Source organism: Spermophilus citellus, assembly GCF_964194105.1.
Source record: "Spermophilus citellus genome assembly, chromosome: 6".
Taxonomy (NCBI): domain Eukaryota; kingdom Metazoa; phylum Chordata; class Mammalia; order Rodentia; family Sciuridae; genus Spermophilus; species Spermophilus citellus.
The window spans coordinates 158,458,439-158,485,684 of NC_138187.1; the positions used below are offsets into that span (position 1 = coordinate 158,458,439).

At 36.5% G+C, this 27,246-nt stretch overlaps 1 protein-coding gene across 6 annotated transcripts in view; it reads right to left on the bottom strand.

Annotated features, from left to right (window-relative positions):
• The window catches only part of RABGAP1L (RAB GTPase activating protein 1 like), a 647,569-nt gene that overhangs the window by 515,100 nt on the left and 105,223 nt on the right, over positions 1–27,246 (bottom strand). For all 6 annotated transcript variants that reach the window (XR_014022598.1, XM_081298896.1, XM_081298894.1 and 3 more), the window contains one exon: positions 6,108–6,249. Coding sequence is in view for 5 of the 6 variants with exons in the window: in XM_081298896.1 (XP_081155022.1) it covers positions 6,108–6,249 (142 nt within the window). In the remaining variant the exon portion in view is untranslated. The remainder of the gene's footprint in view (positions 1–6,107; positions 6,250–27,246) is intronic.

A 27,246-nucleotide genomic window follows, 5' to 3' on the forward strand; every position in this document is an offset into this window, starting at 1 on the left:
GGAAGGAAAAATCCTACATCACATGGAAAATGAACAATATGTTATTGAATGATCAATGGGTTATAGAAGACATAAAGGAGGAGATGAAAAAATTCTTAAACTCCAATGATAATACAGACACAACATACCGGAATCTATGGGACACAATGAAAGCAGTTTTAAGAGGGAAATTCATTTCTTGGAGTTCTTACCCCAAAAAAAGAAAAAACCAACAAATAAATGAACTCACACAACACCTCAAAAACCTAGAAAAGGAAGAACAAAACAACAGCAAATGTAGTAGAAGACAAGAAATAATTAAAATCAGAGCAGAAATCAACGAAATTGAAACAAAAGAAACCATTGAAAAAATTGATAAAACTAAAAGTTGGTTCTTTGAAAAAATAAATAAGATCGACAGACCCTTAGCCATGCTAACGAAAAGAAGAAGAGAGAGAACTCAAATTACTAACATACGGGATGAAAAAGGCAATATCACAACAGACACTACAGAAATACAGAAGACAATTAGAAAGTATTTTGAAACCCTATATTCCAATAAAATAGAAGATAGTGAAGATATCGATAAATTTCTTAAGGCATATGATTTGCCCAGATTGAGACAGGAAGACACACACAATTTAAACAGACCAATAACAAAGGAAGAAATAGAAGAAGCCATCAAAAGACTACCAACCAAGAAAAGGCCTGGACCGAATGGGTATACAGCGGAGTTCTACAAAACCTTCAAAGAAGAATTAATACCAATAATTTTCAAGCTATTTCAAGAAATAGAAAAAGAAGGAGCTCTTCCAAATTCATTCTATGAGGCCAACATCATTTTGATCCCAAAACCAGACAAAGATACTTCAAAGAAAGAAAACTACACACCAATATCTCTAATGAACTTGGATGCAAAAATACTCAATAAACTTATGGCGAATCGAATACAAAAACATATCATAAAACTTGTGCACCATGATCAAGTAGGATTCATTCCTGGGATGCAAGGCTGGTTCAATATACGGAAATCAATAAATGCTATTCACCACATCAATAGACTTAAAGGCAAGAACCATATGATCATCTCAATAGATGCAGAAAAAGCATTTGACAAAGTACAGCATCCCTTTATGTTCAAAACTAGAAAAACTAGGGATAACAGGAACTTACCTCAACATTGTAAAAGCTATACATGCTAAACCTCAGGCTAGCATCATCCTAAACGGAGAAAAACTGAAGGCATTCCCTCTAAAATCTGGAACAAGACAGGGATGCCCTCTATCACCACTTCTATTCAATTTAGTTCTCGAAGTACTAGCCAGAGCAATTAGACAGACAAAAGAAATTAAAGGCATAAAAATAGGAAAAGAAGAAATTAAATTATCGCTATTTGCGGATGACATGATAATATACTTAACAGACCCAAAAGGGTCTACAAAGAAGCTGCTAGAGTTAATAAATGAATTCAGCAAAGTGGCAGGTTATAAAATCAACACGGATAAATCAAAGGCATTCCTGTATATCAGCAACAAAACCTCTGAAATGGAAATAAGGAAAACCACTCCATTCACAATATCCTCAAAGAAAATAAGATACTTGGGAATCAACCTAACAAAAGAGGTGAAAGATTTATACAATGAAAACTACAGAACCCTAAAGAGAGAGATAGAAGAAGATCTCAGAAGATGGAAAAATGTACCTTGTTCATGGATAGGCAGTACTAACATCATCAAAATGGCAATATTACCCAAAGTTCTCTACAGGTTTAATGCGATGCCAATCAAAATCCCAACGGCATTTCTTGTAGAAATAGATAAAGCAATCATGAAATTCATATGGAAAAACAAAAGACCCAGAATAGCAAAAGCAATTCTAAGCAGGAAGTGTGAATCTGGAGGTATAGCGATACCAGAGTTCAAACTGTACTACAAAGCAATAGTAACAAAAACAGCATGGTACTGGTACCAAAACAGGCAGGTAGACCAATGGTACAGAATAGAGGACACAACTATCTTATATTTGATAAAGGGGCTAAAAACATGCAATGGAGGAAGGATAGCATCTTCAACAAATGGTGCTGGGAAAATTGGAAATCCATACGCAACAAAATGAAACTGAATCCCTTTCTCTCACCATGCACAAAAGTTAACTCAAAATGGATCAAGGAGCTAGATATCAAATCAGAGACATGGCGTCTGATATTGTGGGGTCGGGCTCCAAATTCCTTAATAGGACACCCATAGCCCAAGAGTTAATAACAAGAATAAACAAATGGGACTTACTTAAACTAAAAAGTTTTTTCTCAGCAAGAGAAACAATAAAAGAGGTAAATAGAGAGCCTACATCCTGGGAACAAATTTTTACCCCTCACACCTCAGATAGAGCCCTAATATCCAGAATATACAAAGAACTCAAAAAATTAAACAATAAGATAACATATAACCCAATCAACAAATGGGCCAAGGACCTGAACAGACACTTCTCAGAGGAGGACATACAATCAATCAACAAGTACATGAAAAAATTCTCACCATCTCTAGCAATCAGAGAAATGCAAATCAAAACTACCCTAAGATACCATCTCACTCCTGTAAGATTGGCAGCCATTATGAAGTCAAACAACAATAAGTGTTGGCGAGGATGTGGGGAAAAGGGTACACTTGTACACTGCTGGTGGGACTGCAAAATGATGAGGCCAATTTGGAAAGCAGTATGGAGATTCCTGGGAAAGCTGGGAATGGATCCACCATTTGACCCATCTATCGCCCTTCTCGGACTATTCCCTGAGGACCTTAAAAGAGCGCACTATAGGGATACGGCTGCATCAATGATTATAGCGGCACAATTCACAATAGCTAGACTGTGGAACCAACCTAGATGCCCCTCAATAGATGAATGGATAAAAAAAATGTGGCATCTATACACAATGGAGTATTATGCAGCACTAAGAAATGACAAAATCATAGAATTTGCAGGGAAATGGATGGCATTAGAGCAGATTATGCTAAGTGAAGCTAGCCAAGCCCTAAAAAACAAATGCCAAATGTCTGCTTTGATATAAAGAGAGCAACTAAGAACAGAACAGGAAGGAAGAGCATGAGGAAAAGACTACAGTAAACAAAGACGAATGGGGGGAGAGAAAGGGAGAGAGAAGGGAAAGCATATGGAAATGGTAGGAGACCTTCAATGATACATAAAATTATAAGAGGTTATGAGGGGCAAGTGGAGGGGAAAAAAAAGGAGAGAATTGAACAACAGCAGAGGAGGTAGAGAGGGAAGATGGGAGGGGAGGGGAGGGGAGGGGGGATAGTAGGGGATAGGAAAGGTAGCAGAATACAACAGTCACTAATATGCCATTATGTAAAAATGTGAATATGTAACAGATGTGATTCTGCAATCTGTATTTGGGGTGAAAATGGGAGTTCAAAACCCAATTTGAGTCAAATGTATGAAAGATGATATATCATGAGCTATGTAATGTTTTAAATAATAAGAAAAAGAAAAAAAAAGAAAACAAGTATTCAAAGAAATACTTGTACACAAATATTACCATATTATTTACAACTGTTAACTGGTACAACGACTCAAATGCCCATCAGTTGAAAAAAAGAAGAAAGTGTGTATATCTATACAATTGAATATAAAAAGGAATGAAATACTGCTACTTACTATAACATGTACCAACAAGGACAAACCTCAAAAATATTAAGGAAAGTGAAAAAAGCCAGACACAAAGGGTCATATTTTGTATGATTCCATTCATATAAATTGCCCAGAATAGGTAAGCCCACAAATATAGAAAGCAAATTAGAGGTATCTGAGGACAAAGGAAAGGGGGTAACAAGGTGTGACTTCTTAGGTGTGGTATTTATTTCTTTGGTGATGAAAATGTTTTGACATTAGAAGTGATGGTTTCTCAACATCATGAATTTCTAAATTCCACTGAATCATACACTTTTAAATGGTTAATTTGCTATTGTGTGAATATTTTACCTGAGTTTAAAGAGAGTTGCTTGTATGTTTTAGTCATTTGAATAACTTGGAAAAATAAAATGGTAATTATAAATGTCAATGTCAGAACACACAGCCTGGGTTCAGATCTCAGCTTTGCCAATTCCAGCCAAGTGACATAAGCAAGTGACTTAATGCTCTCTGTGCCTCTGTTCCTCATCCCTAAAACCAAGTTGATAAAGAATACTTGTAGAGCCTGACAACCTAGACCAGCAGTCACCAAGTCAGCCAGGGACACACATGCCCTTAAGTCCTGGAGAAGACTGAAGCTGTCACACAGGGTCTTCTCACATGTCTCTGACCCCCTACTCCTGGGTCTGAGCCTGGAATGAACAGGAAAGGTCCACACTGAGTTGCTCACACTGCCCACAGTTACTTTCCCCTGGGGGTCCAGATGGCTACCTAGGGAATCACTGCAGGTTTCAAAGACTTTTTTTTTAATGTATGTTGAAGAGTGAACCCAGGAATGTTTAACCATGGAGCCACATCCTCAGCCCTTTTTATTTTTTTATTTTGAGACAGGATCTCACTAAGTTTCTTAAGGCCTTGCTAAGTTGCTGAGACTGACCTCAAACTTGTGATCCTCCTGCCTCAGCCTCCTGAGTCACTGGGATTACAGGCATATGCCATCATACCTGGCAATTTCTTTTTTTTTTTTTAATTGGATGTTCACAACATTACAAAGCTTATGACAAATCATATTTCACAGATTAGAATCAATTGGGTTATGAACTCCCATTTTTACCCCAAATACAGATTGCAGAATCACATCGGTTACACATCACATTTTTACATACTGCCATATTAGTGTGTGTCACTGTGTTGTCTCCAGCAAGTTTCATGCCACATAACTCGAGCTTGGTTATCATTTGCTGACTGAATGGTGGTGTGTTAACCGAATGTGCTGCCTCTGGAGCACACTCCTGAGAGCAAGGACAGCAAAGAATTAATGATATTTAAAGGCATGGCTGGCCTTTGCCCTCAGCTACTGGGTGGTGTGCTCTAAACCACTGGAATGTCCTGTCTCATGGGAGTCTTTGCTTGGGAACTTCAAAGCCATAGAAAATCAATCCTGCAGATTTCTAAAGTTAGGCCATGTCAGTAGAGTGTGATGAAGCTCTAGAAAACAACAACACAACACAAGAGCACAAAACAACTCTGGACGCTAAGGCCTGCTTGAGCTCCCCAAGATCTGGTCACACACTGATGCTGGGAAAGTAACATGCCCCACAGCTTCACTGGGAGAAGACAATGGAGGGTGCATATTAGGGACCCTCCTGGACTCCACCCAATTGGCTTCTTCCCTTGACTGATTTTTATCTGTTTTCTTTCTCCATAATAAAACGGTTAACAGTGAAAAAAAAAAAAAAAAAGAATACTTGTAGGACATTAAGAACTAAATAAGTTAACACATTTGAAACACTTAAAATGATACCTTGCAGATTCTAAACATTCAGTAAATATTAACCAAAAACAGCTATTACTTTTATGACAATGAAAAAACAGGAATAATTTCATCTAGCAAAAGACTAAGAATTCTAAGATCTTTTTCAAAGATGGTATAAATCATAAATTCACTATTGGTAAATTCTATCCCATAGGCAGATAATATAAGCACCTAAAGTAAAGATCTGTCATATACCCCTAATTCCTATTTTAAAAAGTGTCCTGTGCATGGAGCCAAAGGCTGTGTGACTCTCCTGAGGTGGGTTAGCATCTCCTCGTAGCATCCATGTAGTAAAAAGAACAAAGAGCATGCTATTTCAAAATAGTGAATAATAAGGAATAGGTAGTATACAAAAATCAAGCCAGAACTGAATAATGTCAAACATGAAGTAGAACATATATCAGTGAGGATCTAGAAATACTTGAGAAAATTTGAAACTTCTCATTAAATTCTTCAAAAATACTTGAAGTAAAATAGGAAGCAAACCAGCAAAGTGTCAACTTAAATAGTTGCATAAGTGGCACTGGGGACAGTGCAATACACACACAAACACACACACACACACACACACACACACACACACACACACATCCATATACATGCCCACTTCTGAAGATCATAGGAAAAGCAATTACTAAAGAGGTAATGAGTAAGTCCAGCTTCTTACCCTCTTCGGCTTCATCCTCCTGGGGTGACAAGGGACCCCCTCCACTAGTAGGAGTGATGGGTTCCTCCTTGTCAGACTCCCGCTGTAGACTCACCACCTCATATATCACATCTCCAGCAGTGGTATGGCCTTTTCCCTCAGACTGAGAAAGATATAACCATGTAAATATTAGAAATTTAAAGAAAATACTGAAAGAGAAGTATTTCAATAACTCATTTTTAAAAAAGCTAAAATTTAGAGCAGTACATCCTGTTTATCTACAGCATGTCTAAAATTGAGAAAACATTTAAAGTTCATTATTCTTCACATGACATTCCAAATGTATTGTTCCCTTAGCATTATTTTAACCAACACAATGAAACCTACTAACTATTTTGAGAGAACTCAATTTCTTTTCATTAGAAAAACTTGAGATACCACAGGCTGTAGGACAAATAAGCACACGGGGGTCTTGAAACTATCTCATATAGAGATAAAAGATATCAACTTCAATATTCACTAATTCATGGAAGTAGTGTTTACCTTATAAACAGTCTGCATTCTAAATGGAGAGAAAATGAAGCCAACTGTCAATGAACTCACCTTCACAAGGCCCACACTGCCCTGGACAAACCACCCCACCTCTCCTTCCAGCTCTATCTCTGCCCAGTCTAACACCACATTGCAGTCCACTGACCTGTCTTGCTTCAGCTCCTTCAACCCTTTAAAATCCTTCCTAACTCAAGGTCTTAGGGCATCTTTTTCCTCTGCTAATAGTTTTTCTTCCACTCTTTGCTCACTCCCATCCATCCCAGATTCTAACCTCCAATGTTACTTCTTCAAAGAAATTTTCCAGACCTCTATTCCCAACCTAAGCTAAGTTCTTTATGTTTTTGATTCTCATCAAACTCTGTCCTTTGCCTACATTGCACTTACAACAAAATAATTACACACTTATTTTTAGACTTATTTGTTTAATATCTATCGCATCCACAAGACAGTAAGAACAATAAGGGCAAGGACTGTGTTGTTTTCAATAAAAAATTAGGTGGTACATGACATACAGTAAATGTATGTGAAATAAATGACCAGAAAAATGGTAAAACGCATGGATTTGGGATCAAAAAGACCTGGAGTCTGAACTCAAACTTCACTTGCAGTCTGATGTGTGAAACTAGACAAATTACTGTGTTGAGTCATAGTATCTGTATCAATAACACAGAAATATCACCACTATTCCTCCAAACTGTAAAGGTTAGGTATGGGCTGGGGTTGTGGCTCAGCGATAGAGCGCTTGCCTAGCATGTTCGAGGCCCTGGGTTCGATCCTCAGCACCACATAAAAATACACAAAATAAAATTATTGTGTCCAACTAAAAAATAAATATTTTTTTTAAAAAAGGTGGTTAGGTATGACACTTTTGAAGTTCACAGAAGAATTTGGAAGAAATTCATTATTATTATGTTTACAGCACCATACTATAATCTAAAAGACACAAAATAAGAATATAGGTATATACAGAAATACAATTATCTTTACTGTACTACATTTAAAGTTACAAAAATATAACAATTTTAATTATTAACTGTTTTCAAGAATTAATCTTGAATGACAGTCAGTTTTCAAGTATATCTTTAAAATCACTTCAAATAATAAAAGTTAAAATTGTCCCAGTACACAGCAATTAGAGAAATAAAAGACAGTCATGAGGGGCTCAGGATGTGACTCAAGTGGTAGTGCGCTCGCGTGGCATGTGTGGGGCATTGGGTTCGATCCTCAGCACCACATTAAAATATATTTTTAAAAAGATAGTCATGAAAAGTTAAGTGGTTAAGTTTAAAGCAACCAAATTATTGCTATATTTCTACTATACTCCAGAAACAGAGGACTCAATTCATAGTGAACCATTAAAAGAACCATAAAAAGAAATACAGAAAAGATGAAATACTTGCAAAATGTTTGAATAATCCAGATAATAACAGGGAAGGTGAAAACAGAAATGAAAAGCAGGAAACAAGCTAAAAATACATAATAAAATGGAAGACTTACATGCAAACATATCAATAACTATATTAAATTAAATGGCCTACACATACCAATTAAAGGAAAATAAGAATCAATTATATTGTCTCAAAAAAAACTCACACTAAATATAATAATATAGGTAAGTTAAAAGTAAAATGAGAAAATTTATGGACATGTTAGATAGTAGTAATGAGCAGAGAAATAAATGGCAAGGTCACAGGTTTTTTTAAGTTACTTTGAAGTCAAATGTATAATTAGATGGCTTTCATAAAAACACCACATACACAAACCTTGAGAATGAACAGGTGGAAACAAAGGGAACCAATTAAAGAAATATGTCAAGAAAGAAGGATTAATGGGACCAACTCCTGACAGGGTCTACTGAGGTCACTATAAAGCTAGGATTTATGGCCATAGGTATCTCCATATATCTCAGAAGAGAGGTTTCTTTAGTAGTGCCGGTGCACTAAGGTTAAATTCTGACCAGCCACATTCTGACCAATGTCCACAGTGACATAGGACTGACTTGCAGATGAGCACCCCTGAATAGGATGGCCACCATGACCTGAGAGGACAAACTAGGGTCAAAAACTTTACCACCTGACATACAGGTTGGCAGAGTGTAGAAGGTTCTCAAGGCAAACATCAAATGGTAATAAATGTGGAGACATCACTGTTCCCTTTTTCATTCTCTGCTTGGAGACAACCTACTCTCTCTTGAGAGTGAGCCTTACTATATTTTCACTTATAATAAAGCTCCTTGCCTGGATTTTGATGTCTGGCTTGAAATTTCTTTTGTTGGAACACGAGAACTAAGGCTTAAAAAATACAAATCAAAAAAGAGCCAAAGAGACTAGACTACCAAGCAAGACAAGAAATCACTAAGGATAAAAGACATTACACAATGTTAAAAAGGATCAATTCAACAAGGATATTTACGAATCCTCCAAGTGTATGCACCTAACAACAGAGTCACAAATATATGAAGCAAAAATTGACAGAAATGAAGCGACCACACAATTCCAATTTTATAAGAAAGACTTCCAACATTCCTCTTATAGTAATCAAAAGAAAAAGCACAAAAATTCAGCAAGGTTATAAAAGAATTGAGCAGCATCATCAATAGAACCTCAAATTTACATATCACTCTACCTAAGAAGAGCAGAAAACATTCTTTTTAAATGCACATGAAACATTCACCAAAATAAAACACTTCCTGGGTTATAAAACAATAAAAGGTTCAAAAATTAAAATCATGAAAAATATGTTCAGTGGCCAGAATAAAATTGGAAATCAGTAACAGTAATATATCTAAAAAATTCCCAAATACTTAGAAATGAAACACACTTTTAATAATCCAAGGATTAAAAAAAAGCCAAAGGGGAATGTTCAAATTATAAAATATTTTGGACTAATCAAAATATGAAAATAAAATAACAAAACCAGTGGGATATATCTAAATAATACACATGGGGACATTTAGAGCTATAAAATGTTACCAAAAAAACATCAAAAACTCAATTGGGGCGGGGGCGGGCCTGGGGTTCTGGCTCAGTGGTAGAGTGCTCGCCTGGCATGCATGAAGCACAGGGTTCAATCCTCAGCACCACATAAATGTAAAATAAAGATATTGTGTCCTCCTAAAACTAAAAAAAATAAATAAATAAATGTTAAAAAAAACTCAATACCTCAACTTTCATCTAAAGAAACTAGAAAAAGAAGTTAAAAAAAAAAAACAAAGTAAGCAGAAGGAAGGAAATAAAGATAACAAGATAAATAAAATTGGGAAAAGAAAATTTTTAAATCAATGAAATCAAAAACAGTTCTTTGAAAGAATGAATAAATTGAGAAGGCTCCCTTAACAGTGACAAAGAAAAAAAAGACACAAAAAAGTGGATATCACTACAGACACCATAAACATCAAAAGGATAATAAATTCTGCCTATTAATTGGACAAATTCCTTAAATGTCACTAACTATCCACTCTACCCAAAAAGAAACAGATAACCTAAAAAATATCTAGTGAACAAAATTGAATATGTAGTTAAAATCCTTCTGAAAATGAAAACTTCTACACATTCAATTTTACAAACACATATAAAAATGTGTCACAACCAGAGATTTTATTTGGGGAATGAAAAGATTGGGACGAAAGAAGAAAAACCACATGATCGTATCAACTGATGTATGAAAAGCATTTGAAGAAAATCGTCATTCGTTCCAGTTAAAACCTTTCAGTGAACCAGGAATATAAGGGAACTTTACCATCTTATTAAATGGTAACTAACAAAAAACTTACAACTAACATCATACATAATGGTGAAATATTGAATACTTTCCTCCTGAGATGAGCAAAACCCGACACTTATTGTTAAGGTGACACTCCTCTGCAACATTCAGTGGAAGTCCTGGCCAGTACACCAAGACAAGGAGGGCTAGGGAAGGAGGGAAGGAGGGAGGGAAAGAAAAAGAGAGGGGAGGGGAAGGGAGAGGAGGAGATGGGATAATGGAAGAAATAAAACTATTTCCTATACAAATAAAATCTCTGATACTTTTTTTAATTTTTATTTTGTAGTTGTAGATGGACAGCATGCCTTTATTTTGTTTATTTTTATGTGGTGCTGAGGATTGAACCCAGGGCCTCCCACATGCCAGGCGAGCACTCTACTGCTGAGCCACAGCACCAGTCCAAATCTTTTTTGGTTTTGGCTAGGTTAGCAGTTCTGTTTAGCATTGACCTTCTTTTTATCTTTACCTGTTCAGAAGCAAATATAAGGAAATTGTATGCTACTTTGATCTCATATAGAACCTAAATAATGTACATAGCAAATGGGCTTCAAATAATGTATTTCTTCATTAATTTGTTTTTATTTTCAGTATTAAGTTATTATTAGATAAATTTTAAAAATCTGTAATTACAGAATAAATTGCATTGTTCATATTAAAATTCATCAATTTAGTGACATGACAGGCACTCAATAAATGTGACTAAGTTACAAAGATTCATCACAATGCAACTAGCCTCCTGGGGGCTAGTTACAAACACTATTTTTCTATGTGTTAAACATCATAGCAATTTGTATGCTTTGTGTTAGTTGAAATAATATGAAGGAGTGTTACACATTCTGATGTTCTGAAAATATTCAGATGTTGTGCATTCTGCAATTCTGAAGAAAGATTGTTTAGCAGTTAACATCTTAATCATTTGGGTACACACTTTCATTATAATTTAGAAAGCTGGGCAGAGGAATAGGAAGCAAAAGTAACTCTGCCAAGGGCAACTCCTGAAAGAGCACCCCATTACAGTTGGAGACCAACTCTTATTTCTATTAAAAAGTACTCCTTAAAAAGTAACTTCTTAAAAATTTTAAAAAGCATAAAAGGAAAATTCCCTTTTGGAGGTACATGTTGATTTAAACCTATTTAAATAAAATGTATTAACTTGATGAATAACCAAGAGTAACCGAATAATAATAGTAAATGTTTTATACGCACAAAGATGAAGATAAAAAAATAACAAGGTGGTGGAACACTTATATTTTAGGAAAATTAAAGGGTATAAAAGTCATTTTGTTTTTTGGCTAGGTTAGCAATTCTGTTTAGCACTGACTTTCTTTTTATCTTTACCTGTTAAGAAGGAAATATAAGGAATTGTGTGTGTGTGTGTGTGTGTGTGTGTATTCATGTGATTTTGTGTGCAGCTTAGACTATCTGATTCTATTATATAGTTTATATAGATTTTTGTTAAAAACAAGATTTCTTCAAGACCGTACTTCTCAATTCAGCATTATCTGAGTCATTGGAGATCTTTTAAAACCTTGCCTGACAGCTATGGGGATGTATACCTGTATTCCCAGCTCTCAGGAAGCTGAGGAATTAGGATCAAGACTAGACTGGGAAACAGTGGGACACTGTTTCAAATAAATAAATAAATAAATAAGTCCAGATTCCTGGATCTCACTGTAAAGATTCTGAACAGTAGGCATTAGTGTTTCAAATATATATAAAAAATCCAATCCAAAATCTAAAAAGTCAATCACAATGTTCCATGGGGGCAGGTGGGGGGGGGGGGAGGAGAACACACACAACACAGAGAAATGTCTTGAATGAAGATTCTGCCTTATCAGGTAGTTGTCCTGCCCACTGCCCACCCCTTCCTCCTTTCCCCCCTAGAAAGGCCCGGTTCTTCCCTTAGTTCCCAAAGATAGAAATCTGAGGAAGATGGCCCTCTCCACCTTCAGGGGTACTGGCCCTAGAATAAACCTGATTTCCTTCCCATCAATCTCACCTCCCATATATTGGCTTTTGAGCAGCAATCAGCCTGATCTAGGTCCAGTAACACAACTAAAGGAATATTGAGATACCCAAAAGCAAAGAAGAGATTTGGTGGAAAGGGTTTAACATTAAAACTATACTTAGTGCAGAACTCAAAATCAAGCTTTTAGGAGAACTGAGATAGGGAAAAAAAGTGTAAGAAAGACAGCTACTTCTAACACCAGCTGGACTCTAATACTCCTGGAGAAGACTGAAGTGCATTTTCGTTTACAGACAGTAAAGTCACAGGAACTTCTGAGAACAGGTAAGATTGTTATAACTTTTATCATAACCTGGAACCTATCCTGTTCTAACAAGCAACCTCCTCCCTCCAAACTATTCCACTGTCTAGAAACAAAAGACAGGAAGATGGCATTTGGAGAACAAATTTCTCAAGAGAAAAGTCTTAGCCTAGCATGGTGGTTCACACTATAATCCCAGTTAACTTGGGAGGCTGAGGCAGGAGATTGCAAGATCAAAGCCAGTTTCAGACCCTCAGCAACTTAACAAAAACCCTGTCTCAAAATGAAAAAGAACTGGGGGAATAGCTCAATGGTAAACGGCCCCTGGGTTCAATATCAGACACCAAAAAAAAAAAAAAAAAAAGGTGGTGGGAGTCTTTCCTTCCCCTTAACCCTTCATCTGTAGTCTCATTTTCTTTCACTTTGGCATTTTAACTCCTCTTTCTTAATTCTAACTTCCCTTTTTCTCTTGTTTTCTTGAGAATTCTCCCTTGTCTGAATCTAAATCCTGTTCCTAGTCAGACACAACATAGACGTAAAGTACCTGGAACAATGCTGAATACACAGAAAGTGCTACAGATGCATTATTTGTTGTTTTATGCTGCTACTTGATATAAAACACTTTAAGGCATGAGACAGTCTAACCTAAGGTACAATATGCAAGTGACATTCAGCAAGGAAGAAGTACAAGTGGCTTCCACACCCTATTCTAGTGCTACATCTAGTGTACATCTTCTTGAAGAGGTAATGATAATGGAAATAAAAATGATAACAAATATTCAATTCTGACAACAACCCAAGCATGTTCATATTTTAGGATGTTCACAGTTAGGCATGGTGGTTGCATGCCTGCAATCCCCCTGCAATTACTTGGAAGACTGAGAAAAGAAGATCACAAGTTTGAGGGCAGTCTGGGCAACATAGTGAGATCCTGTCTCAAAATAAAATTAAAAGCAGGGCCAAGCATGTAGTTCAGTGGTAGAATGATTGCCTAGCATGCACAAGGTTCTGGATTCCAAAACCAGTACTGCCAAAACAAAAAACTTTAGGACTTTAGCATTAGCTGAACCTTTGCAAGGCCTTCCCTGGATCTTCCTATATATGGTTTCTTCTTGTCATTCAGACTTCCAGACATTTAAATAGCACTGCTTCAGGAAGGCCTTCCTGGACTACCCAATCAACATAAAGTATCCATAGCATTCTATTACTACCCACTATTTTGCCATTTGGTTCCCTGTCTGTCCCTTCCTTGTATCCTCCTTCTGTTGAGAGAATGCAAGCTCCATGAAAAGGGACCTCTTTGGTGTTTATCACCACTGTATCCCCAACATTTAAAAAGCAATTTGTCACAGAATAGATAAGAAATGTTTGTTGAACAAATAGATGAAGAAGCAGAGGCTCACAGACAGAATTATCAAATGGCAGAACAGGAGACCACCTCATGCCTAGAATCAGGACCAAATCATTAATATTTTGATTTACCTTTCTATGTTACTTTATGGTCTACTTATTTCATGGTCTTTCCTTTGATAACATTATGCATATTCTTTTCATTTGGTATTTATCATGTGATTCCTTATATAATAGTGACTTTTACATATTTCCTTATTAACACAAGATGAAACAGAGATCCTTTGGAAGGATTATATTTTAAACATTGTACCCTTACTATGAACACTACCAAAACACAGAGACTATAAATAAGCCTATATTCTAAATTAACTCAACTGTAACAGTCATGGAATTATTTGTACTAAAAATCTTTCATGTAACTCACTAATTTCAATGGCACAATTTTAGAGATGGAAGACTTCAGAACATTATTAACCCACACTCTTATTTTATAATAAGTAAACTATGGATTTAAGAGATATAGTGACTCCTTCTGGGACTTACTTGCTACTATCTATTGAGAACCAGCCTCATCTGCCATACTTATTTATATATAAATTCAGAAGACTTCATGTACCATATCCATGTACCATATTCATGTACCATATCCATGTACCATATATGATATTCACCACACATACAAATGGGAAAAAGTGATTTCTTTTGAAGTAAATATAAAATTCAGTATGTATTTTCAGGACAGATGCCCCAACAACTAAACAACAACTTTTTAAAATTAGAGTTGAAAAATCTCCTTAATAAGCAGTAATATATTTTTCAGAAAAATCTATTCATCATGACATCATATGTGCTAATAAAAATTATTTCAGTTATTTAAACCTTAAATTTTATTTATCTCCAGAGATGTCAGTCTGCATGAAAATATGCTACGGTGGCCTCAAAAGGCTCTGGATATCCTAAGCTAATGTAAAATAAATAAACTTGCTTCATATTATTTTTTAAATAAACATGAGCATTTCTTCCTTCATAAACTTGCTTCAGATTATTTTTTAAATAAAAATGAGCATTTCTTCCTTCATAATATTGTTTTTTCTCTAATTGCCTCGAACTGTTCCTTGCAATCTATCACACATACCCAGAATAAGATTAGAAGTACCCAATGCATCCTCAGTGTTGCTGACTCAGCTGTCCTCTAGAGATGAAAATATTTTACACTAACTTCATCTCATCATCTAAACCTGCACCTGACACTGTCTTCTCAGAGATGCTTAAACAAGAAAAAAACAAAAATCACTGAGTTCATTTATGGAAGTGTTACATTTTCCAAGTTCATATCTCCATGTGTACACTCCTTCATGCTTAAAATTACTTTGTTGTCATCCATTTTCACTACACTTAAGTGCTAGAATAAAGTGGGAAGCCTTTTATGAAGAACAGACTTCAAAATGTTGAATAAGCGGTGTTATGATACAGTCAAAATTTCTTCATTAAATATCAATTATGCTGCTCCTTTCCACATTAGATCCAACATGATCTCTTTGTCATATACTTTTTTTTTATTTCAAAAAGCTGAAAGAATACAAGTCTTTAGATAAGTGGATTATGCTTCACTCACAGACCACCTGGTAGTTAGTGCTTTCTTAAATGCCACAAAGGGAAGAGAAAGGAGAAGAATGCTGACATTTAATGAAACGATCCCAAGTCTCTATGCTTGCCATCTTTCTTTACAAAAAAAACAGCATGTTAGATTTTTAATGCATTGCAGAAGAGTAGATGTAAGAATTCTTTCCTAATTTATAATTTCAAAATTTTACACTGTAAGTTCAAACTCAATCCTACTCATTCACTTAACAATTCCACAATTTTTGATGAAGACCTGTAATCAACCACCTATTCTCACTTCAATACTTGCAGGAAATGCTGTTGTATTCAGTTTTAAAAATATTTAAAAATAAATAATATATTTATTATGCAGTCTCATGATAAGACTGATGAACTTTAGGAAATGCTACCCCAAAATACAGCACCTTAGCATGTGAGACAACAGCAAGAGCAGAAAGGTCACTCTCACCTTCCCTCTATCACCATGGGAGCTTTAATCTGGTTTACTTTAATAAATTCTTATACTTTCTTTTCACCTTCTCCTGTCCATGAATCTCATCCCTTGAATTCATGAGACAAAGAACTCACTTGACTCCATATTCCATAGGGAAACCAAGAAGAATCTGAACAGACATTGCTGAGTTTCCCCCAATTTATCAACATTAGATAACAGCCACTTTTGTACCCCCATCATGCTTTTCCAACCTGTCCACTCTTCATCAAACCTAAGTATAAAAACATAGTCCAGTCCTTAATTATATAATACATTAAGTGAATAAAAATACTAAAAAATAGAATAACTTCATATCTACTAAAAAACTCAATTCAAAGTAAAATACTTCTCACAAATTAACCTACAGAGCCAGAAGGTTTCACTGGTGAATTATACATTTAAGGAAGAAATAATACAAACCTTTTTTTCTTCATTATTATTATTTCACTAGTACATTATAATACACTTACTAGTGAAATTCATTGTGTCTTCTTCATATATACACATATATGCACATAACTGTAATTATATAGGCTTGCCTCTATATAATTACATATATATAATATGTAATTATATAGAGGCAATATATATTATATATATAAAATCCTCCTCTATTCTGTACCATTGGTCTACCAATCTATTTTGGTGCCAATACCATGCTGTTTTTGTTACTACTGCTCTGTAGTATAGTTTCAGGTCTGGTATATAGTTATGCCACCTGCTGCACTCTTCTTGCTGAAGATAGCTTTAGCTATTCTGGGTCTCTTAATTTTCCAGATGAATTTCATGACTGCTTTTTTTCTATTTTTTTTTCTATTTCTATGAGGAATGCCATTGGGATTTTTATTGGAATTGCATTAAATCTGTATAGTGCTTTTGGCAATATGGTCATTTTGACAATTTTAATTCTGCCTACCCAAGAGCAAGGTAGATCTTTCCATCTACTAAGATTTTCTTTGATTCTTTGTTTAACATTCTGTAGTTTTCGTTGTAGAGGTCTTTCACCAATTCAAACTAAAAAGCTTCTTCTCAGCAAAAGAAATAATCAGTGAAGTGAATAGAGAGCCCACATTTTGGGAGCAAATTTTTACCACATGCACATCAGATAGAGTACTAATCTCTGGGATATATTAAAAAACTCAAAAATCTTAACAGCAAATAAACAAATAACCCAATCAATAAGTAGGCCAAAGAAATGAACAGACATTTCTCAGAAGATGATATACAATCAGTCAACAAATATATGAAAAAATGTTCAACATCTCTAGCAATTAGAAAAATCAACTCAAAACTATTCTAAGATTTGGGGCTGGGGTTGTAGCTATGCAGTAGAGCGCTTGCCTAGCATGTGAGAGGCACTGGGTTCGATCCTCAGCACCACATGTAAATAAATAAATAAAGTTATTTTAAAAAAAACTACTCTAAGATTTCATCTCACTCCAATCAGAATGGCAGCTATTAAGAATATAAACAACAAAAAGGTTACCAAGGATGTGGGGGAAAAGGCACAGTCTTACATTGCTGGTGAGATTGCAAATTGGTACAGCCATATGGAAAGCAGTATGGAGAATCCTCAGAAAACTGGAAATGGAACCACCATTCCACCCAGCTGTACCACTCCTCGGACTATACTCAAAGGACTTAAAAACAGCATACTAGATTCCAAGATGGCGGAGTAGAGGAGAACCCATTACTGGCGGCTCTGTGTATGACTCCCAGGAGTGGGTGGACCTGTTCCCCCACAGGGACTCCCATTGACGAATTTAAGCTTCTTGGAGCATGTGACAGGATCCTGAACAGCGGATTATTTCAAGAACAGCACAGGTGGGGGGGGGGGGGGAGCAGTAGTCCCTCTTTGCCATGGAAGCAGCCAGCAGCATGGTGCTGGAACGCACCACAGACAAGCGGAGTTTGAGTGAAGTTTGAGTGGTTTTCTGGCAATGGAGGTGCAGGGGGTTTTGCCCCTTCAGGGCTGAAGGCGCCAGACTGCAACCCGCATCAGTGCAGGACACCGGACCAAGGACGGAGTTCTGGGCGTAGCAAAGGAACAGTCCAGCTCCCTCTACCTCAACGGACACCCGGCGCGGGAAACGGGCGGTCGCCATCTTGGAAAATCTATACTGTCAACTTCTGGCAGGTGTGGCTGACATCGCAATGGGCATCTGAACAGGTGTGTGGTTCCCAGCCCACCCCCCTCCCCAGCTCTGATAACTCAGAAGAGTTCTCCCCAGCTTTTGGTGAGCAGGGCTATCAGAGCAGAGTGCAAATGAGAAGGTCCATGGTCTCCAACTCCCCCACCCCTGCTGTGATAACTCAAAACCTTTCTCGCCAGCTCTCGGTGGGCATGACTATCAGAGGGAATTTAACAGAACAGGTTGCTGGTTTCCAACTCCCCCTCTCCCCAGCATGATAACGTGGTGACTACCAGCACAGAGATAGCACTCAGTTGATCAGGAGCATGTGGCAGCCAGGGCACCGCCCACCCAGGGTGAACAAGTGATCTCGCAATTGGGACCTGGTGGGCAGGAGGGGGAGAGGGATAGAGACTGGGAGCAACCCAAAGAGACCTAAATCGGAGAGGCACCGGGCAGGTGAGGGAGAGCCTCCTCACAGGGTTGCTTCCACCACCCTGAGGGCAGAGACCCAACCTGGATTGCACAACACCACCTACTGGAGGAGAAGAAAACAGAAATCTAAGAGTGTTGTTTTTCCTCCTTTTTCTCTCCTTTCTTTTTTCTTTTTATCTTTATCTTCTTTTCTTTTTCTTTTCATTCCTTTCTATCTCTTTTCCCCCTTTTCTTCTTTTTTTCTCGTTCTTTGTCTTCCTCCTTCTCTTCCTCTCTCAAACTCCCAGTGTTATTATTTTTACTACGTGTAATTCACTAAATGCAAATAGGTGTTTGTTTCTATGCTTCTTATTGTCCTCCCATGTACCTGTGTACCCTAAAATACCATCTGTTTATTCTCCTGCTAATAACTCCCTTCATTAGAGTTCTATTCCAAAGTTGCTAAGATATATTAACCCCATACCCTCACATCTTTCCCCCTCAACATAACATCCTACGCCCAACCCTCAGTTCTCTATACGCCACTGAAAACTGTACGCCTTTTAAGAAGCTAAAGAAAATATTTTAAATAATAATTGAATCCAACACTCTAGACATAGAGACTAACTATAAATATATTAATAACAAAAACTTCCTCATAGATGATGTAATATTGATACTGGGAACTGTTAACATTGTCTTTCCACACAAAGGAGAGATCTCGGAAATATACAAGAGCAATACGAATATATAGGGGAAAAACAATAACACAACAATCACACCAAACTGCAAAGAAATGTGAGCAACATGAAAAGACAAGGAAAGAAAGGACCACAAACAATGCAAGACAATACAACATTAGAAGAGGTAACATCTACAGCAGAAAAAAAAATGTCAGATAAAGATTTCAGGATATACATGGTTTAGATGTTCTGGGGTCTCAGGGAAGACATTAGACAACAAATGCAGACAATGAAAGATCACTTTGACAATGAATTACATAAACAAATCCAAGAAGCAAAAGATCAACTCTATAGGGAGATAGAGGTTATACAAAATAAGCAAACAGAAATCCTAGAAATTTTAAAAAACAATGAACCAAATTAAAAACTCAAATGAGAGTATCAACAGCAGAGTAAACCATTTAGAAGATAGAACATCAGACAACAAAGACAAAGCATATTGAAAAGAATGTAGCCAGCACAGAGAGACTAATAAGAAACCATGACAGAACATCCAAGAAATATGGAATACCATAAACAGACCAAATTTAAGAGTTATTGGGATAGAGCAAGGTATAGAGGTGCAACCAAAGGAATGAGCAATCTATTCAATGAGATAATATTAGAAAACTTTCCAGATATAAAGAATGAAATGGAAAGCCATATCCTAGAAGCCTAGAGGACACCGAATGTGCAAAATCACAACAGATACACATCAAAACACATTATAATGAAAATGCCCAACATACCGAACAAGGAGAGAATTTTACAAGAGAAAGGAAGAAGATTACATTTAGGGGTAAACCAATTAGGTTAACGGCTGATCTTTCAACAGACTCTGAAAGCTAGAAGATCCAGGAACAACGTATTTCAAACACTGAAAGATAATGGGTTCCAACCAAGAATCCTGTATTCAGCAACATTAAGCTTCAGGTTTGAAGATGAAATAAAAACCTTCCATGATAAACAAAAGTTAATAGAATTTGCAGCTAGAAAACCAGAGCTTCAAAACATACTTGGCAAACCATTTCATGAAGAGGATATGAAAAATAACAATGAAAACCAACAGTGGGAGGGAGTACACTAAAGGAAAAACTAATCAAAGAGGAAAATCAAGTCAAGTTAAATAACAAAAATAAACAAATATGACTGGAAATACAAACCATATCTCAATACTAACCCTAAATGTTAATGGCTTAAACTCACCAATCAAAAGACATAGACTAGTAGACTGGATTAAAAAAAAATCCAACAATATGCTGCCTACAGGAGACCCATTTGATAGGAAAAGACATACACAGATTGAAGGTGAAAGGTTGGGAAAAATCATACCATTTACATGGACCTCGGAAGCAAGCAGAGGTATCCATACTCATATCAAATAAAGTAGACTTCAAACTAAAGTTAATCAAAATTGATAAACAAGGACACTACATACTGCTCAAGGGAACCATACACTAACAAGACATAACAATTATTAATATATATGCCTCAAACAATGGTGCAGCTATGTTCATCAACCAAACTCTTCTCAAGTTCAAGAGTCAAATAGACCACAAAACAATAATCATGGGTGATTTTAATACACCTCTCTCACCACTGGACAAATCTTCCAAACAAAAGTTGAATAAAGAAACTCTAGAACTCAGTAATACAATTAATAACTTAAGACTTAATTGACATATGTAGAATATATCAACCAATATCAAGCAGATACACTTTCTTCTCAGCAGCACATGGATCCTTCTCAAAAATAGACCATATATTATACCACAGGGCAAGTCTTAGCAAATACAAAGGAGTAGAGATACTACCATGCATTTTACCCGATCATAATAGAATAAAATTGAATATCAATGATAAAATAAAGAAGAAAAATTCCTACAGTATGCTACTGAATGAACAATGGTAACAGAAGACATCAAGGAGGAAATTAAAAAATGCTTAGAGGTAAATGAGAACACAGACACAACATATCAAAATCTCTGGGACACTATGAAAGCAGTAATGAGAGGAAAATTCATTGCATGGAGTTCATTTCTTGAAAGAAAGAAAAGCCAACAAATAAATGACCTCACACTACATCTCAAAGCCCTAGAAGAAGAAGAACAAACCAGCAGCAAAAGCAGTAGAAGGCAAGACATAATTAAAATCAGAACTAAAATCAATGAAATCGAAACAAAAGAAACAATTGAAAAAAATTGACAAAATTAAAAGTTGGTTCTTTGAAAAAATAAATAAGATTGACAGATCCTTACCCATCCTAATGAAGAATAGAAGAGACAGAACCCAAATTACTAACATACCAGATGAAAAAGGCAATATCACAACAGACACTAAAGAAATACAGAAGATAACTAGAAATTACTTTGAAAACTTATACTCCAATAAAACAGAAGATAGTGAAGGCATCGATAAATTCCTAGAGTCATATGACCTGCCCAGATTGAGTCAGGAAAATATACACAACTAAAACAGACCAATATCAAGTGAGGAAATAGAAGAACTCATCAAAAGATTACCAACCAAGTTTTAATGGTTTTACAAGACCTTTAAGGAACAACTAATACCAATACTCTACAATCTATTTCAGGAAATAGAAAAGGAGGGAGTACTTCCAAATTCATTCTACAAGGCCAATATCACCCTTATTCCAAAACCAGACAAAGACACCTAAAAGAAAGAAAACGTCAGACCAATATCTCTAATGAATATAGATGCAAAAATCCTCAATAAAATTCTGGCAAACCGAATGCAAAAACGTATCAAAAAGATCATGCAACAAGATCAAGTGGGATTCATCCCAGGGAATGCAAGGTTGGTTCAACACATGAAAATCAATAAATGTAATTCATCACATCAATAGACTTAAAGATAATAACCAGATGATCATCTCCATAGACGCAGAACAGTTGACAAAATACAACATCCCTTTATGTTCAAAACACTAGAAAAGGAAAGCTAATGGGATTCCAACATGGCGGCAGGCGCGGAGAGATCAAGTCTCTGACCTCTTCAGCTGTGCAGGCATAGGGAGTCGTAAACAACCTAAATCTGTTTGCTCAGGATCACTAGGCAATGCTGAGCTGACGTGGATCTGGGGCGAACAGTCTGGGCCGCTCAGAACACACACTGAGCCCGGATCGGCTGAATTCAAGCTCCCGTTCGCCTGCTTCCCGCAGACAAACAGCTGTGACTCAGCACTAATCCATCCGGCTGAAACGACTGGTCAGCCCTTCTCATCCTACGGAGGTAAATGCCTACCGAGCCTTCATAGGTAGTGGCCACAGGTTTGAAACGGGGCTTGGGAGAGACAGTAAGGACCCACCCGTTGCATTGGTCGCCGGGCAAAGGGAAACGAACTGTCGCCATTTGCAAGAGATACCACTATGGCAGAGAACTGACGTCATCAGACTGCGGTGGAGGAGATAACTTCATTGAAACCTGCGGCTACAGGTGTGTAATTCCCTAGCCTTCCCTCTCCACACATCGGGGAAACCTTAAGGGCCCCTCCCAGCTGTCCCGTAAGGGCCCCTCCCAGCTCTCCCGTGAGCACGATAGCCAGCCCGAGGGAATCAGGTGGCGCAGAACCCACGGCGCGGAACAACCACTCCCACCAGGGCTGACTGCTGAGGCCTCTTGCACCAGCTACCGGGGGCGTGGCTACCGGAGGGCAAGTAAAATTCGCTGAGGATTCTCAGCCCCAAGCTCTACAAACTTAGGGTCTGAGGGAATGGCAAACTGGAAGAGTGTGCCCAGTCGTTCATGAAAACAGGGCTCCCGGGAGCAGCAGACCTGGCGTATAGCCAGTATTGTGGTGAGCGGCACCCGTGAGAGGGGCCTGGCTAGAGGAAAAGTGGGAAGTGACTAGACACAAGAGGAGGCCCTAGGCACTCAGGATTGGAGACTCGCACAGTCTGGGAGGAGCTGCTGCACAGTGATTGGTTCCCGCGTATTGAAAGGAGAAACTTGGCCTGGTGGGCACAGCGCCACCTACTGGAAGAGAAGTTAATCAAACTCTAAGACTGCATTTATTAATTTTTTTTCTTTTGTTCTTTTCTATTTTTTTTTTTGATTTGGGTTTTTCTTTCATTTTCATTTTTCTTGCTGTTTTTTTAATTTTTTTTACAATTTTTTTTAAATTTTTTTCTTCTAATTTTAATTTTTTTATTTTTTTTAATTTTTTTATTTTTTTTTAATTTTTTTTCCTTTTTTTATTTCCTATTTTTTTTCTTCTTTTGTCTTTTCATTTCTTTTCAATTATCTTATCCCCCCTTCCTTGAATTCTACCTGCTTACTCTCATTCTCTTTAGTGACTTCTTCCCTTCCCTTCTAATACCTTTCCTCCCAAGCATCAAATAAATTTATAGGAGTAAACAGTAACTCAGCAGTCAAACAGAACAAGAAGTAACATGAGCAGCTTCAGAAAGCAAGGAAGAAAAGGAGTACAAACAATGCAGGACAGCCTAAATATTCAAGAGGACCTAGAGTCATCAGAAAAACGGTCATATAAAGAACTCAAGGAACACCTTAGACAGATGGAATGGAACCTTAAAGAGGATACAAGACAGCAAATTCAAGCAGCGAAAGAACACATTGAGAATGAATTACATAAACAGATAAAAGAAGAAGTTGAGCATCTTTATCAGGAGATAGAGATTATAAAAAATAATCAAACAATAATTCTAGAAATGAAGGAAACGATAAACCAAATTAAAAACTCAATTGAGAGTATCACTAACAGAGTGGAGCAAGTAGAAGCCAGAACGTCAGATAATGAAGACAAAATATATCATCTTGAAAAGAGTCTAGCCAACTCAGAAAGGCTGGTAAAAAATCACGAGAAAAACATCCAAGAGTTATGGGATAACATAAAAAAACCAAACTTACAAGTCATCGACATAGAAGAAGGTACAGAGATTCAAACCAAGGGAATGAGTAACCTGCTGAATGAAATAATTACAGAAAACTTTCCAGAAATAAAAAAGGAAACAGATATACAAATTGAAGATGCATAAAGGACACCGAGCGCACAAAATCACAGTAGACCAATTCCAAGACACATTGTTATGAAGATATCCAATATACAGAACAAAGAGAAAATATTAAAAGCTACAAGAGAAAGGAGACAGATTACATTCAGGGGTAAACCAATAAGGTTAACAACGGATTTTTCATCACAGACACTGAAAGCAAGAAGGTCATGGAACAATGTATTTCAAACACTGAAAGACAATGGATGCCAACCAAGAATTCTGTATCCAGCAAAATTAAGCTTCAGGTATGACAATGAAATAAAAATCTTTCATGATAAACAAAAGTTAAAAGAACTTGTAGCCAGAAAACCAGCATTGCAAAGCATTTTGAGCAAAACACTACACGAGGAAGAAATGAAAAACAATAACCAAAACCATCAGTGGGAAGTGCCTCAGTAAAGACAGAGGGCGAGGGGAAAGATAATCATGGAGAAACAAACTAAATTTTTTTTAACAAAAAAGAATAAATAATCAAACATGGCTGGAAGTACAAACCATATATCAATAGTAACTCTGAATGTTAATGGCTTAAACTCTCCAATAAAGCGACATAGGCTGGTATCATGGATTAAAAACACAAATCCAACAATATGCTGCCTCCAGGAGACACATCTGATTGGAAAAGACATACACAGGCTGAAGGTGAAAGGATGGGAAAAAATATACCACGCACACGGTCCTCGTAAGCAAGCAGGAGTGGCCATCCTCATATTGAATAAAATCGACTTCAAGACTAAGTTAATCAAAAGGGATAAAGAAGGACATTATATACTGTTAAAAGGAACCATTCACCAACAAGACATAACAATTATCAATATTTATGCACCAAATAATGGTGCTGTGACATTCATAAAACAAATTCTCCTCAAGTTCAAGAATCAAATAGACCACAACACAATAATTATGGGTGACTTCAACACACCTCTCTCACCATTGGACAGATCCTCCAAACAAAAGTTGAATAAAGAAACTATAGAACTCAATACCACAATCAATAACCTAGACTTAACTGACATATATAGAATATATCAACCATCATCAAATGGATATACTTTTTTCTCAGCACACATGGATCCTTCTCAAAAATAGACCATATATTATGCCATAGGGCAACCCTCAGTAAATATAAAGGGGTGGAGATAATACCATGCATTTTATCTGATCATAATGGAATGAAACTGGAAATCAATGATAAAAGAAGGAAGGAAAAATCCTACATCACATGGAAAATGAACAATATGTTACTGAATGATCAATGGGTTACAGAAGACATAAAGGAGGAAATCAAAAAATTCTTAGAGATAAATGAAAATACAGACACAACATATTGGAATCTATGGGACACAATGAAAGCAGTTTTAAGAGGAAAATTCATCGCCTGGTGGTCATTCCTCAAAAAAAGAAAAAACCAACAAATAAATGAGCTCACACTTCATCTCAAAGCCCTAGAAAAGGAAGAGCAAAACAACAGCAAATGTAGCAGAAGGCAAGAAATAATTAAAATCAGAGCGGAAATCAATGAAATTGAAACAAAAGAAACTATTGAAAAAATTAACAAAACTAAAAGTTGGTTCTTCAAAAAAATAAATAAGATCGACAGACCTTTAGCCATGCTAACGAAGAGAAGAAGAGAGAGAACTCAAATTACTAACATACGGGATGAAAAAGACGATATCACAACAGATGCTACAGAAATACAGAATACAATTAGAAATTATTTTGAAAACCTATATATTCCAAGAAAACAGAAGATAGTGAAGACATCGATAAATTTCTTAAGTCATATGATTTGCCCAGACTGAGTCAGGAGGATACACACAATTTGAACAGACCAATATCAATGGATGAAATTGAAGAAGCCATCAAAAGACTAACAACCAAGAATAGCCCAGGACCAGATGGGTATACAACAGAGTTTTACAAAACCTTTAAAGAAGAATTAATACCAATACTTTTCAAGTTATTTCAGGAAACAGAAAAAGAGGGAGCTCTTCCAAATTTATTCTATGAGGCCAACATCACCCTGATTCCGAAACCAGACAAAGACACCTCAAAGAAAGAAAACTACAGACCAATATCTCTAATGAACCTAGACGCAAAAATCCTCAATAAAATTCTGGAGAATCGAATACAAAAACACATCAAAAAAATTGTGCACCATGATCAAGTAGGATTCATCCCTGGGATGCAAGGATGGTTCAATATACGGAAATCAATAAATGTTATTCACCACATCAATAGACTTAAAGATAAGAACCATACGATCATCTCGATAGATGCAGAGAAAGCATTCAACAAAGTACAGCATCCCTTTATGTTCAAAACATTAGAAAAACTAGGGATAACAGGAACTTACCTTGACATTGTAAAAGCTATCTATGCTAAGCCTCAGGCTAGCATCATTCTAAATGGAGAAAAACTGAAGGCATTCCCTCTAAAATCTGGAACAAGACAGGGATGCCCTCTATCACCACTTCTATTCAATATAGTTCTCGAAACACTGGCCAGAGCAATTAGACAGACGAAAGAAATTAAAGGCATAAAAATAGGAAAAGAAGAACTTAAATTATCACTGTTTGCAGATGACATGATTCTATACCTAGAAGACCCAAAAGGGTCTACAAAGAAACTACTAGAACTAATAAATGAATTCAGCAAAGTGGCAGGATATAAATCAACACGCATAAATCAAAGGCATTTCTGTATATCAGCGACAAAACTTCTGAAACGGAAATGAGGAAAAACACTCCATTCACAATATCCTCAAAAAAAATAAAATACTTGGGAATCAACCTAACAAAAGAGGTGAAAGATTTATACAATGAAA